A 13,788-nucleotide genomic window follows, 5' to 3' on the forward strand; every position below is an offset into this window, starting at 1 on the left:
GTCACTTCCTGCTTGAGCAGTGACTTCTTTCCATCCAGCTGGTTCTTTTAGCTCTAACACATCTCTCCACCTCCAGGGCCAGCTCCCCTCAAATTCATCCTCAACTCTCTCCCAGAGTTGGCCTTCCAACCACATCACTCCTGTGCCTGCTTAGAAACCTTCAGTGGCTCTTAAGAATAGTCTTAGGATTAAGTAAAGTGCCCCTCCCTCAGCTCCTGGCCCTCTGCCTGACAGTTTATGCCTCAAAAACACTAAAACCTCCAGGTAGCTCCTGTAGCCCACCACGTCTCATGTCCACACCTTTACTCAGACAAGCCCTGCTCCAGGTTCTCCTACACTCTGTCCTTCTCTCTCCTTATTTAAGACACATCTCAGGGTGCCCCCCCAGGAAGCCTTGCTGGATCCCCTCGGTTCTGTTTGGTGCACATCTCTGATCATCTGTCACTGCAGTTGCCACGAGGCACCCCCGTGACCAGGGCCTGTGCCCTCCGTCCTTCCGGACCTTGTGCACCTCTTGCAAACAGGCACTCAGTAAATGCTTGGTCATTTTATTTGAAAATTCACCATGAGAAAAAGGTGACATCCTTTACAAGTAGAATTTGTACCCCTTTCTTCAATCCCTGATTCTCCTCCTGACACTTCCCTAAGCTGGCTCCCTCTGCCTCACTCGATTACTTGCTGGTGCATATTGCCACTAGGACTCTTATTTCATCCGGCCATTTCTCTGCCATGCTTCCACTTTGGAAGCAGAGACTCCAGGCCTTCTGTGTCCATTCAGCTAACATTTTTAACACCTCCACATACTGCGTGCTGTCTGGACTGGATGCAGAGACTTGTTAGACAGAGTCTCTGCCCTCAAAAGTCCCCAGCCTGGAGGAGAATTTAGACAAGGAAAGAGGCAAATAGTATGAGCTGTGATGAGGGGACAGGGTGACACAGTAGGTGCCCAGGCCAGCTCTCCACAGACTGTCCTGGGCTCGCATCCCAGTTCCCCTGCTTGTTGGCTGTGTAGCCTTGGATGAGTCCCGTATCTGTGTCTGTTTCCCATGGTTAAAGGCGCGGGTGATGATAGTGCTTACCTAAGGCTGAGTACAGGAGTAAACGAATTAACTCCTGTAAAGACTATACCAGAGAGCCTAGCCCAGAGTATACAATCAGTAAATATTAGCCATGATTATTCGTAGCTCAGTATGCTGTGGGAACAGAGGAGAGACACGGCCAAGCATCAGTTACAAAGGAGGAAGGATCAAGAGATGTCTGTATTCTAACTGGAGCCTGTGTGTGTGCTAAGTCGCTTCAGTTGTGTCTGACTCTTTGTGACCCATGCACTGTAGCCCACCAGGCTCTTCTGTCCATGGGTTTCTCCAAGCAAGAATACAGGAGTGAGTTGCCATGCCCTTATCCAGGAACTGGAACCTAGAAACGAGCAAGTGACATGAACAGCAAATGGAAAGTCTCCTTGGTGCTTCCTAAGTCTGTGCTCTCCAGGGACCAGCCCCCGGTGAAGCCACTGCACCCACCTGACCGTCTCTTCCTTCCTTAGGGCCGACGACTGCTTTTGCGCCTCTCGGAAGCTGGACGCAGTGGCCATCGAAGCCAAGTTTAAGCAGGACCTGGGTTTCCGGATGCTGAACTGTGGGCGGACGGACCTGGTGAAGCAGGCAGTGTCTCTCCTGGGGCCCGATGGGATCAACACCATGAGCGAACAGGTATGGGCCCTCCCAATGTCTGAATAGCCACCCCACCTCCACCATATGCCCCGCCCTAGGGCAAGAGGGAAACAGCAGGCACTGAATAGAGGCTCCCTCTACTGGTGATGAAGGGTGATTTTTTTGTTGTTGTTGTTACTGGGTTTTTTCCCTTAGTTTTTATTTTTTAAGTTTTTGAAATATCTTATAAAAGTATCCTTGTTCATCTTTATAGAAGTTTCACGTGATCATTGCAGCTGAAATGGAAAATAGAGAAAAATAGACTTATTCCAGAGAGGAAATAATGCCATCATCCAAATAACTATCATTTATATTTAGCATGTGTCCTTCAAGTCCTTTTTCCGGCATGGTTAAAATTAGTTCTCTGCCGGCCTCTTAGTGCATCATGGAACTAATCCAAGCAGATTTTCACCAAACTTTCAGGATATGTTTAAGATACACAGAAGTCATTCTGAAGGACCCTAGGAGACGCCTCAGAATTAGTCAGCCATCTCCCAAACCCCTAAAAGTGAGGTCCAGAGACCTTGTATGTCTATTGGGGAGATGTCCCCATGTGGGTGAAGATGTCATGTGTGGAGGAAACAAACAGCAGCTTTCAACGTTAGCCCCAGATGGGAAATCACAAGACAGATGGAGCTGTCTCTCACGTGAGCGGCTCATGCAGCAAACTCCAGAGAAGCGGTATGAGCTAGCAGTTTTCCTGAGCAGCACCAGCGGAGCCCTAATACACACACACACATTATTGAAAAAAAAAAAAAACCAGGGATTTATTATATTTTTTCTTTTTTCAGTTTTTTATATTAAAGATACTTTGTAATATCGTTACATGTTCTCTTTAAAATCACTTCAAATGGATACATTGGCTCAGATGGTAAAGAATCTGCCTGCAATGTGGGCCAACTGGGTTCGATCCCTGGGTCAGGAAGCTCCTCTGGAGAAGAAAACGCCAATGCACTCCAGCATTCTTGCCCGGAGAACTCCATGGACAGAGAAGCCTGGGGGGCTACAGTCCATGGGGTCGCAAAGAGTCAGACATGAATGAGCAACTAACAAAGTGGTCATATTATTTGTTCAGTTAAACATAATTCAGTTGTTGGATTGTTTCTAATTACTTAAATCAATAGTACTGAGAGAGACATACTCACTACTCAACTTTTTGCTCAAATCTGATTATTTCATTAGAGAAATGTTTTGACGTGGAAATAGTTGCTCAAATGCATCAATTTATCTTAAGGTCTTCAATCTCAAATTACTTCCTCAGAGGCTGTTTCCTTGTACACACTCTCCAACTATTTATGTGTACCCTGTTAATCTTTTACTTTCTTTTGCTTGTTTTTCATTAGAGCTTAATTGATTTTCTTCTTTATTTCAAAGCCCTCTTTACATATTAGGCATATAACCCTTTGTGATAATGTGACACAAATGTCTCAATTTATTGTTTACCTCTTAATTTTGTTTATGTTTTCAATCTTACATCCTCAATGCTGTCAAGACTTTCTTTTGTGATTTCTTCCATTACTTTCATACCTTTCAGAAACAGATTCAGTTAGATGTCTTTTCTGGTTTTAATTTTTTTTCTCTACATCTCTAATCAAACTGTAAATGATTTGGTATGAGATAAGGCTCTAACTTGAACATTTTCCCACATAGCTTTCTTCACAGCACTGTTTATTGAAAAATCCACCCCTTACTTCCTATTGGTTATGGTACTTTGTAATAAGCAGGAATCATGGGCAGATATGGAATTCCTGAAAACCATTCCTCATTCGCTTGCCTTTTACTTGTAAATGATAACGTCATTTACAGATAGAGTGCTGGGGTCATATTCAGAGGCACCAATTTCATTTGACACTGACCAGCAGGCTGTATAGAGCAAAGACGACACTTGTTAAATCCTGAGAGAGAAAATGCCGTGGAAACAGGATTTACCAATCAGATAGCTTAGGGCTGATATTACAGAATCCAGAAAGTTCCTAAGAGGTTTCAGTTAAACCAGCCACTTGTTTTAGCAAACACTCTTAGATCTGTTGCACCCTAAGACACGCAAACAAAATCCTCCAACTTAAGCCCAGATAAATGGAAAAAAAAAAAGACAATTTATGTTTTTCTTCTTGCTTCCATGTTGGTTTTCAAAATATTGAGGATTGTAAAGCTGTACATTTACTTTAGAATGCTAGATTCGGAGAACAAGCATAGTCTCTTTCACATGAGTAAGATTTTCCGTTTGTTATTGTCGAGTGACACAACCACCTTGTAAACCTTCTCCGTTCTCTGGTTTTTAACTCACCGCAGGGCATGACCCCCCTGATGTACGCCTGTGTCCGTGGGGACGAGGCAATGGTTCAGATGCTGCTGGATGCCGGAGCTGACCTGAATGTGGAGGTGAGGGTGCAGAGGGCTGCAGGGCCCCTGGGCCTGGCAGTCCCTGGGGAAGGCAAGCAAAGAGGGGGGGCTTTATCTCTCAAGAGCCACCACTGAGGGTGCTCAGTCCAGCAAATAGGTCAGACAAGCTTTTGGATTTCCTCCATCCTGAGGCCCCAGCCCAACCAGACTCCAAGAAGCTGCCTGCAAGTATTTTTCATTTTAAAACAACCCGTGCGGCTGCACAGAGCTCTAACTTTTCCCTTGGCTCAGCAATACCGAGTCTCTGATCCTTCCCACTGCTCCATTCCTCCTGGGATCCGACAGAGAAAGCTCTCCTGAACCACCAGCCCTTCCCACTGCCAAATACAAAGCTGGTCCACATCCCCTGTGACCCCCAGATCTTCCACCCTCCCTCACCGAATCCTGATTGGCCCACTTGGTTGGCCTGCTGAAGCCACGGGTCTCAAAGCTAATTGCTGAGCTTCCTCGAGGCCATGTGACATAGTGGAAAGCGTGCCCCGACAGGCTTTAGAATTTGATACGTGGTTTCAGATTCTGAAACCGCTGCATCTTAGTAACTTGCTTTTCTGCTTGGGCAAGTGGTTTCACCTTCCTGAGCCACAGTGTTCCCCTTTGTGAAATGGGAGAATAATCACGCCATCAGAAATAAATATAGAGGAGCATCAGTTTGGAATTCAGTTAATATTGGTGCCCCCCTCAGGGCTTATGATAGGTGAAATTGTACTTCTTGAACATATTCTATGCTGTCTTAAGACCCACTCTCACAAAAAAGAAACATAAGGCAACTGACTTTCTTCTAGCAGTTCCGAGGTTGGGAAGATTGATGGACTTGCTGAAGTCCTAACTCAGCCACTCCAGAAAACTTTTTTTTTTTAGTTCAAAATTAGATGCTCTTGTAGTCTTAGTACTGTGCTTAAAAAAAAAAAATTGCTTTATATTCATCTGAGGAAATCAGGCAGTAGGCATGGTTTGGGATCCAAGACCATCTGGGATCTTATAGGTTTTCAAGTATTGGGGGTTTTTGTTCCCTGATATGAATCCCCAAGCACCATGCACATCCCTGCACGAGCTCCTCAGTTTTGGGTCTCTGGTCCTCTAGCCCATCCCATAGCTCCCAGCTCAAGGTCCTCGCCTAGCCAGTGGTTAGAGAACTCAACTCTTCTGAAAGCAGCAGACATCACAGTTGTATGGCCCCGGGAATGTTTAGAAGAAAAGCCGTGGGTGGGTGACAGACCATGCTGCAGGACCCTAGCCTGTCCTGTCCACTGTCCTGCAGCCTGTCTCTTGGTCTGTGGTGTTTTGAGGTCCCCATGTGGGAAGACCAATATCAGATTTCTCATTCATGCCCAAGAAAGGTTTGTGCCTAGGTTTCCAGTAGCATGAGCATCCTTGTCAACCAGGAAGCCAGCAGAAGCATGAAATGAGGACAGTGTGGGAGGAGCTGTGACCAGGCAGTGATCTTCCTCCATCAGATGGGAGGTGGTCTTGCTTGACTTGGAAGCTCAAAGCAGACCTCCCCTTGTGTGGGGTTTGCCACTGCCGAGAATTTCCCCTAAAGATGTGGATGTGATGGTGGCGGCCTCACCTGACATCCTATAGCTCTCAGAAGCCCGCCCTCCCTTAAGCAGGAAGAGCAGACAGGCAGGGGAGCTGGTTCATTGTAGCCACCATTACAATTTCTTCAAGACTCCTTAGAGGCAGTCAGCAGTCACCCATTTAACTCTCTTCTAATGAGCAGCAAAGGAGTTTTTGTTGCGTACAGAGGATATAAAGTCACTACCCTGTATGTCTCCAGCGTTGCCCAAGGTGCCTTCCAGGACATCCTCTGTGCATCTCTAGCCTGCGTGCCCAGCCACAGATAGGTCAGATTTGCTAGTCTAAGTGTTTTGAAGGTCACATTTTGAAAATGATTTCGATTTGTTTATAGGTTGTCAGTACTCCTCATAAATATCCATCCGTCCACCCCGAGACCCGCCATTGGACGGCTCTGACCTTTGCTGTGTTGCATGGACATATTCCTGTAGTTCAGGTATTAACGTATTTCCCTATCCACATCTGACCTTTAACTGTACCTCTTTCATTACGCAAATCTGTACCTCTCCCGGCATGCCTATTCCCCCAGAGATTCATATTGGTTAATTGCAATGAAATACAGCACATTCATATTATATGAATGAAAATACTATGTGGAATGATCTATATGGCCTGGCTTTAACCAATATGAACTGATCACATACCTACATGCAGCCTTACACACAGAGTGGCAAACCTACCAAGTTGTTCCCAGTGGCTCAAGGGTGGGGCCTGAGCTATGATTTTGTGGATTTGTTCATTTTCACTTGTCATAACGTGAACCTAAGACATGGCTGGTGTGAGACCTTAGAAACTTCCCTTAGGTGTGACCCCAGTGTTTGCACAGAGTCTAGAGGTTTCCAACCGTGGAAAGAAGCAGCCGAGCTGCCAAGGGAGTGATTCCAAATGACACTTGCTTGGATCCCACTTATGGAGAATCCCACATAAGAGGCCTAGGGTAGGGTCTTCATGTGTGTCTTCTGGAGCAGGTACCCGAATATGGAGAGATGTCCTCATCCAAGATCCTTTGGGCACATAAGTTGTTTTGCCCTCACCATTTCTGGTTGTTGTAGAGTTGGTGTTCAATGGACAGCCATCCAGTATATTCTAGATCTTAAACTCGGTTCATTCTAGATCTTAAAACTTTACTTCATTGGAAAAAAAGAGATTGGCACCCCAACCCCCCCAGTTCCCTGACCACATCTGGCCCCATAGTGAATGCTGAGTTTCAGATACATCAGGAACTCCTTTCCTTTTATGTGCTCCAAGCCTCTTAGAATTACACAGAGCAGAAAATAGGATGTCAGGGACCCCTCAGCAATCTTGGAGTTTCATAGGAATCCTTTATTGTTTCCTAGGTCATGGGAATCCTCAACACACATCAAAGGCCTGTTTCAGGAGGTTGAGCGTGTGACATGTCACACCAAGAGCTGACTTCTTCCTGTAGAACATCATGACCAGCCCAGTCCTAGTAGAGGAATCTAAGAAAGAAGGGGTTGGAGGGTGGCCTAGTGGATACAAATAACATCCCTTAATGTGCAGTGGCATCCCCAGCCTTTAAATCAGGAATAAGAGCAGTGGGCAGCCACGCAAAGCCAAAGGGAAGTCAGGTCACCTCTCTGCTGCAGGTGCACACATGACGGAATGCCAAGTAGGCAGCCCCTCCTGACTATGCCCTCAGGTAGTCCTGTGCAGGTAAAATAGGCATTACCCCCTCATTTACATCAGCAGTGCTGACAGCTCATTCACTGTGAGATCCGGCATGAACAGAATCTCCATTTTTAGGAAGCCCAGATATCTTAAAGAATGCACAGAATGGAGTCATATGCAGCAGCACTCCTGGAAGCTCATTCTGCCACTTTATTCACTGATCTTGCTGGCCAGGAGGCTCAGCATTTGCTGAGCTGAGTTTCTAGGATGTTCCAGAAGGGATTCTTATCCCGGTTGGCCCAGTGATCCCCAAAGTCCTTCAGAACTTTTAAGATTCTATGGTTCTAAGAGACCTCTCTAATATTCTGAGGCTTTTTGTCACTGATCCCCAGAGGAAGTTCTCTAGCAGTGTGGTGCCACGAAATTCTAGCTCAGTGCTTCTAGAAACATTAATGTACATAGAAATCACCTGGAGAGCTTGTTGAAATGCAGATTCTAATCATTTGTTCTGGGGTGAAGCCTGAGAACCAGCATTTCAAACAAACTCCCCGGGGATGCTGATGCTACTGTCCGTGGACCACAGTTTGAGCGATTTGAGTGGTCTGAGGCCCTGGGAGATGTGAGAGGCTCCCAGTTCACCCTCTGAGGTGCAGTCGCCCTCCCCCTGTGCACGTGGTCATGGACCCAGAGGAGAGCAGGAACATTGGCACCACACTGATTTCCACCAGCTTTTCCTGGCGTGTCCTTTAAACATCTCAATGGCCACTCTGCCTCCACAGCTCCTCCTGGACGCCGGGGCCAAGGTGGAGGGCTCTGTGGAGCACGGCGAGGAGAACTACTCAGAAACGCCCCTCCAGCTCGCAGCCGCCGTAGGTAAGAGTCTCTGATGCTCGTCCCAGCCAAGGGGCTCCAGCACCCCGTCCCTTGATGTGTCTGTGACTGTGTGTTTGCTTGATTCTCTTATCAAACCCCCTTCTCTGGGCTTGCAGGAAATTTTGAACTGGTTAGTTTGCTGTTGGAGCGAGGCGCGGACCCCTTGATAGGAACCATGTACAGGAATGGAATTTCTACCACCCCCCAGGGTGATATGAACTCTTTCAGCCAGGCCGCAGCCCATGGACACAGGTAGGCTAGGATGGGCCATGAGGTCCCAAGTGGTGCTTGTTAAAAATGCAGATTCCCAGGCCTACCCCAGACTCACTGCATCTCTGGATGTGGGGCCCAGAGGCAGTCCAGGCCTGGCCAGCTTCACATATTGCACGTCCACGGGTCCTTCCCCAACCGGCTTTCATCTCACAGACGTCACTCTTTGCCAGTGTTGGTCAGAGTTCATCACATCACCTGTCATGACCTAAGAAGAATCCATTTAAAGAATAATAAAACCTCTCATGTTTGGTTACTTCCCATCTACATTTCCTTCAGGATTTACCCCATCCGATTTTACTACGTGTAACCCCAAGCGAAGCAAATTCACCATGGGGGGAGTGTAGGCAGACTTAAAAGGGCAGAGTTCTAGAACCTTCTAGATATTTGGTGAAAGCACTTAGCCCAAGTCATCCTCAAGGAAACGCAGCCAGTCCCACCCCACCATCTCCTCCAGCCTCAACAGGTAGTGCCCTGGTCACACCTCTGAAACCACCACTCCAGAGTTGTCCCATCCTTCTTTTGTCCCAAGTTGAGAGGGTTCCCCACATCCCCCGCCCCGCCCCCACCCTGGCACAGCCCTTGCATCTCTGAGTGTCTTCCTCTCTGGGTTTATGATTGACAGGAATGTGTTCCGCAAACTGCTCGCTCAGCCAGAGAAGGAGAAGAGTGATATCCTGTCCCTGGAGGAGATTCTGGCTGAGGGGACTGACCTGGCGGAGACAGCCCCGCCCCCCCTGTGTGCCAGCCGCAACAGCAAGGCCAAACTCAGAGCCCTGAGGGAGGCCATGTATCACAGCGCTGAGCATGGCTACGTGGATGTCACAATTGATATCAGGAGCATAGGTCAGTCTGGGGGCCTTCCACGGCTGGGCACGGTGCCTCCACCCAGCTCCAGGTCACATGCCCACATGTGCGTGCGCACACACATGCACATGCACACACCCCTGTGCACACACCCCTTGCAGCTCAGGGAACTTCTCATTTGCTGGTTGGAGCACTTCTGGGCTAAGGCCCCACATGGTCCCCATAGACAGCAGCATTCTGCCGGCCCCAGAAACCCACCCTCAGGCCACCCTTCCACGATTCCCAAACCCTGGACCCTGAGTTAGGAATCCGAATCACCTGGGGAGCTTGTCTGAATACAGATTGCCAGGCCCTACACCCAGAGGCTCTGCTGTTGAGGGTCTGGATGGATAAAGGCTGGAAATCTTTATATTTAACAATCATCCCAGGTGGTTCCCAGTGGTTGGAGAATCGCTGCCTGAGAGCACTCAGATCCATGAAGCAGCTGCTGGCGTCAGCTAGGATGAGGGCATCCCGTCCCTAGGGGGGTTCCCCCTACTATAGGAGCAAAGCCATGCCCAAGGGAAAATTGGGTGTCTCTCCCTTGAGCAGGCTAGCCCAGGGCCATCTCTTCCATGCATCTGGGGAATAGGCTAGTCCAGCCCTCACCCAGCTAATGGCACCAGCTCTGGCCCAGAAATAGCAGGGTGCAGCAAGGGCTGTAAACACAGGGTGTGGCAGGTCAGGATAGGCTGAGGCCTCCAGTGCTCTTCTGGAAACCTGTCTCTCTCAGAGAGTGGCTGTTGAGTATGGGGGATATTATGCCATTCCCCTGGCAGCCTGTGTAGCTGGATTCTGAAGCTCAAGACTCTGAATGGTGCATTTATAAGCAGTAGCAAGTGCCCCAGCCTCACGGTTGGGGGCAGAAGCGAGTCACAGCCATCAGCTGCTGGAGAGGTTTCTATTAAGGGAGGAAGACCTGATGAAGTGCCTGAAGATGGAAATGTTGTTTTGCACACGGCAGCAGTATCCTCCTGTGTCTTCATATTCAGATGGAAATGCCCGCCCTGGCCAGAGCAGCTGACAGTGAGGTCCACTGTGGGTTTCACCAGCTCAAAGCTCTGGGCATGGAAGCAGAGGGGATGGGGAAGGAAGAGGTCAGAACTCAGAAGGCTGCAGTCTGCATTACAGTTTCAATACTCTACACAGTGATTACACTTTGTAAACTGTAGTCCCCAATACGGAGAAGGCAATGGCACCCCACTCCAGTACTCTTGCCTGGAAACTCCCATGGGCGGAGGAGCCTGGTGGGCTGCAGTCCATGGGGTCACGAAGAGTCAGACACGACTGAGCGACTTCACTTTCACTTTTCACTTTCATGCATTGGAGAAGGAAATGGCAACCCACTCCAGTGTTCTTGCCTGGAGAATTCCAGGATGGGGGAGCCTAGTGGGCTGCCATCTATGGGGTCGCACAGAGTCGGACACAACTGAAGCAACTTAGCAGCAGCAGCAGCCCCTAATAACACGAGGAGCATGCAGAACTGGATACCCATAGTTAACGGACTCCAATTATGACCTTTAATTTTAACTTCTGCAAGTCTTTGGGAAAGAAGAAACAAAACAGCTCTGACTCTATGCAATGAAAGGCGGTCTCTTGGTCTCATGATCTGGTAATGTCCTCAGGAAAGGCCAGCTTCCACATAGAAACACGCCTTCTCCTCTGGTTGTTGTCTCCCCTCCCCTCCCTCACCCCGCCCTCCCCCTTCCAGGTGTCCCGTGGACCCTGCACACGTGGCTGGAGTCTTTGCGGATCGCCTTCCAGCAGCACCGCAGGCCTCTCATTCAGTGCCTGTTGAAGGAGTTCAAGACCATTCAGGAGGAAGAGTACACGGAGGAGCTGGTCACTCAGGGCCTGCCCCTGATGTTTGAGATCTTGAAAGCCAGCAAGGTACGAGGGCCTCCTGTGGGCAGGGAGCACAGCTGGGGGGTTCTGATCTCGGTGCTCCTGCCCCTCGGGTGGGAACCTTGCAGTCACTGGTCTGGTACCCTGGCTGCTTACAGCTGCTTGTGCGGCCACTCGCAAGGCAACTGCTCTGCTGAGCACCTGTCCTGTCCCAGGTGCTTGGGCACACGGGACAAAGTAAAGGATACCTTCCGGCCAGGGAACTTGCACAAAAGTGGGGGTGCTACAGCCCAAGCGTATCTGAGGTGGCTTGTGAAACAGCGTTAAATTGTGTGGCAAAGGCTCTGAGGAGTGTGGGAAGGTTGGGGGAAGGTGTCACTGAGATGCTGAGACCAGGGCGGGCCTGGACAGACAGTAGGACATAGGACATTGGGAATCCAAGGGGAAGAGGGAAATGAGTGTAGCTGCCTTGGATGCAGACCCCACAGGGGTCCCTGGAAAGCCAGGCCCCGAGAAGGCTTTTCAGGTCTGAGGACAGCACGTGCCTAGCCCTTCAGGCTCACTCCCCGTTCTTCAGAGGCCCCTGCGTTCCTGTTGACACTTCGTTCCCAGCATCAGGAAAACGCTGCAACCCCTGCACAACAGGTCCTTCTAAGACAGTGGAGGCTGTGAGGTGTCAGGGAATTAGGCCTCTGAACCAAAAGGGCTGCATGGATTTCCCTGCCAGAGCGGGGAGGGGAGTATGGAGCAGCCTGCTCTATAGGGTGGGGGGACAGCCCCACAGCAAAGCCCTGGCAACACATCCGGCTGATTTCTGAGCCTCGGAGCACCTGGCCCAGAGTCCAGTGTGGGTCCCATCAGTTATTCTCATTAGCACCGGAGACTTAAGGGCCCCTGTGGGCTGGATATATGCCTAATGTCAAGCCCCACTTCGACCCAGAATGGGAGCAGGTGTGCCAGGCCTCAGGTAATGAGCCTCAGCGATTCCACAAAGAGCAGAACCCACTGGAAGCATTTCAAAACCAAACTCTCCCTCAGCCCTCACCCATCCCCCCAGCTTGAAAAGAAATAAATAGATAAGCCCTGAAATTACCTAAGAGACCACCTTAGTGAAAAACGTTGCTGGGTCTGTTCCCAGAGTCTGGTGTTGTAATTGGTTTTTGGTTTGTTTGTTTGTTTTTCCTTCTATGGGCTGTAATGGGAATTCCAGAAATTACTAAGACATGCTGTGTATTAAGGAAACCTAATCTATGGATTTTTTAAGTAAATTTATTTTGAAGTACGGCATACATCAGAAAAGTGCCCAGGTCATAGCTGTGGAGTCTAATGAATTTTCACAAGGCAAACTTACTCGTGTGATCAGCATCCAGACCAAGAAACAGAACCTTGCTAGCATTCCTGCAGGCGCCTTGGGTCCCACTGAACCACTAATCGGCCCCCTAAAGAGCACCCACAGCAGCTGATAGCAGTAGCTAGAGGCCTAAAAGCAAGGAGGGAGGGGCCTTTGGCAGAAGATGTGGACCAGAGCAGGCTTCCCCGGTGGCCCTGGTGGTAAAGAACCTGCCTGCCAGTGCAAGAGACTTAAGGGACGTGGGTTCAGTTCCTGGGTTGGGAAGATTCCCTGGAGGAGGGCATGGCAACCCATTCCAGTATTCTTGCCTGGAGATTCCCATGGACGAAAGAGCCCAGCAGGCTACAATCCGTGGGGTCACACGGAGCTGGACACAACTGAAGTGACCTAACCCGCACCCCTGCACGTGTACTAGAGCCTGCTCCGTCCAGCTGTCCTGATCTTGGAGGGGAGGGGGAGGCAGGGATGGGGCAGGAGCACTCATGGTCAGGAGACAGCAGTCTGGGAAAAGGCACATTCAAGAGTCAGGTTTGCCCTGTATGACCAACAGGAAAGCCCATCTATGTCTGTAACGTATATATATGAGTGTCCATATTAAATAGGTGGCTCAGTTGTAAAGAGTCCACCAGTCAGTGCAGGAGATGCAGGTTCGATCCTTGGGTCACAAAGATCCCCTAGAGAAGGAAATGGTAACCCACTCCAGCATTCTTCCTGGGATAATCCCACAGACAGAAGAGCCTGGCAGACTACAGTCCATGAGATCACGGAGTCAGACATGACTGAGTACATGTGCACGACAAGGGTGTCCATAGCAGTGTTTCCTGCGATAGGAAAAAATTGGGAACACCTCCAATACCCATTAACGTAGAATGGGCAAATACATTGTATGTTCACAGCGTGCATGTGTACCAAGTCGTTTCAGCCGTGTCTGACTCTTTACACGCCTATGGACTGTAGTCCGCCAGGCTTCTCTGTTCATGGGATTCTGCAGGCAAGGATGCTGGAGTGGGTTGCCATGCCCTCCTCCAGTATATTCACTGCATGAAATAATAAACCAAAATGGGGGTTTTTTTAAAGTCAGGTTTTCCCTAACAGGGGAGAGGTGGGAATGGGGGTGGTCAATGGCAACCCCTACTGGTGAATTGTGGTATTTTTTTAACACCAAAAACATTTCACACTGAGGTATAACCAATTAACAATGTTGTGATGGTTTCAGGTGAATAGCGAAGGGACTCAGCCATACGTGTACATGTATCCATTCTCCCCCAAACCTCCCTCCCATCCAGG

At 49.1% G+C, this 13,788-nt stretch overlaps 1 protein-coding gene across 2 annotated transcripts in view; it reads left to right on the plus strand.

The window, feature by feature from the left end:
* The window catches only part of ABTB3 (ankyrin repeat and BTB domain containing 3), a 323,751-nt gene that overhangs the window by 270,996 nt on the left and 38,967 nt on the right, over window positions 1-13,788 (plus strand). The window contains exons 5-11 of one of the 2 annotated variants that reach the window (XM_027967688.3): window positions 1,544-1,709; window positions 4,002-4,091; window positions 6,022-6,123; window positions 8,096-8,189; window positions 8,306-8,441; window positions 9,085-9,305; window positions 11,017-11,195. In XM_027967688.3, coding sequence (XP_027823489.1) covers window positions 1,544-1,709; window positions 4,002-4,091; window positions 6,022-6,123; window positions 8,096-8,189; window positions 8,306-8,441; window positions 9,085-9,305; window positions 11,017-11,195 — 988 coding nt within the window. The remainder of the gene's footprint in view (window positions 1-1,543; window positions 1,710-4,001; window positions 4,092-6,021; window positions 6,124-8,095; window positions 8,190-8,305; window positions 8,442-9,084; window positions 9,306-11,016; window positions 11,196-13,788) is intronic. The other variant, XM_027967689.3, reaches the window with a different exon arrangement.

Source organism: Ovis aries, chromosome 3 (assembly GCF_016772045.2).
Source record: "Ovis aries strain OAR_USU_Benz2616 breed Rambouillet chromosome 3, ARS-UI_Ramb_v3.0, whole genome shotgun sequence".
Lineage (NCBI taxonomy): Eukaryota > Metazoa > Chordata > Mammalia > Artiodactyla > Bovidae > Ovis > Ovis aries.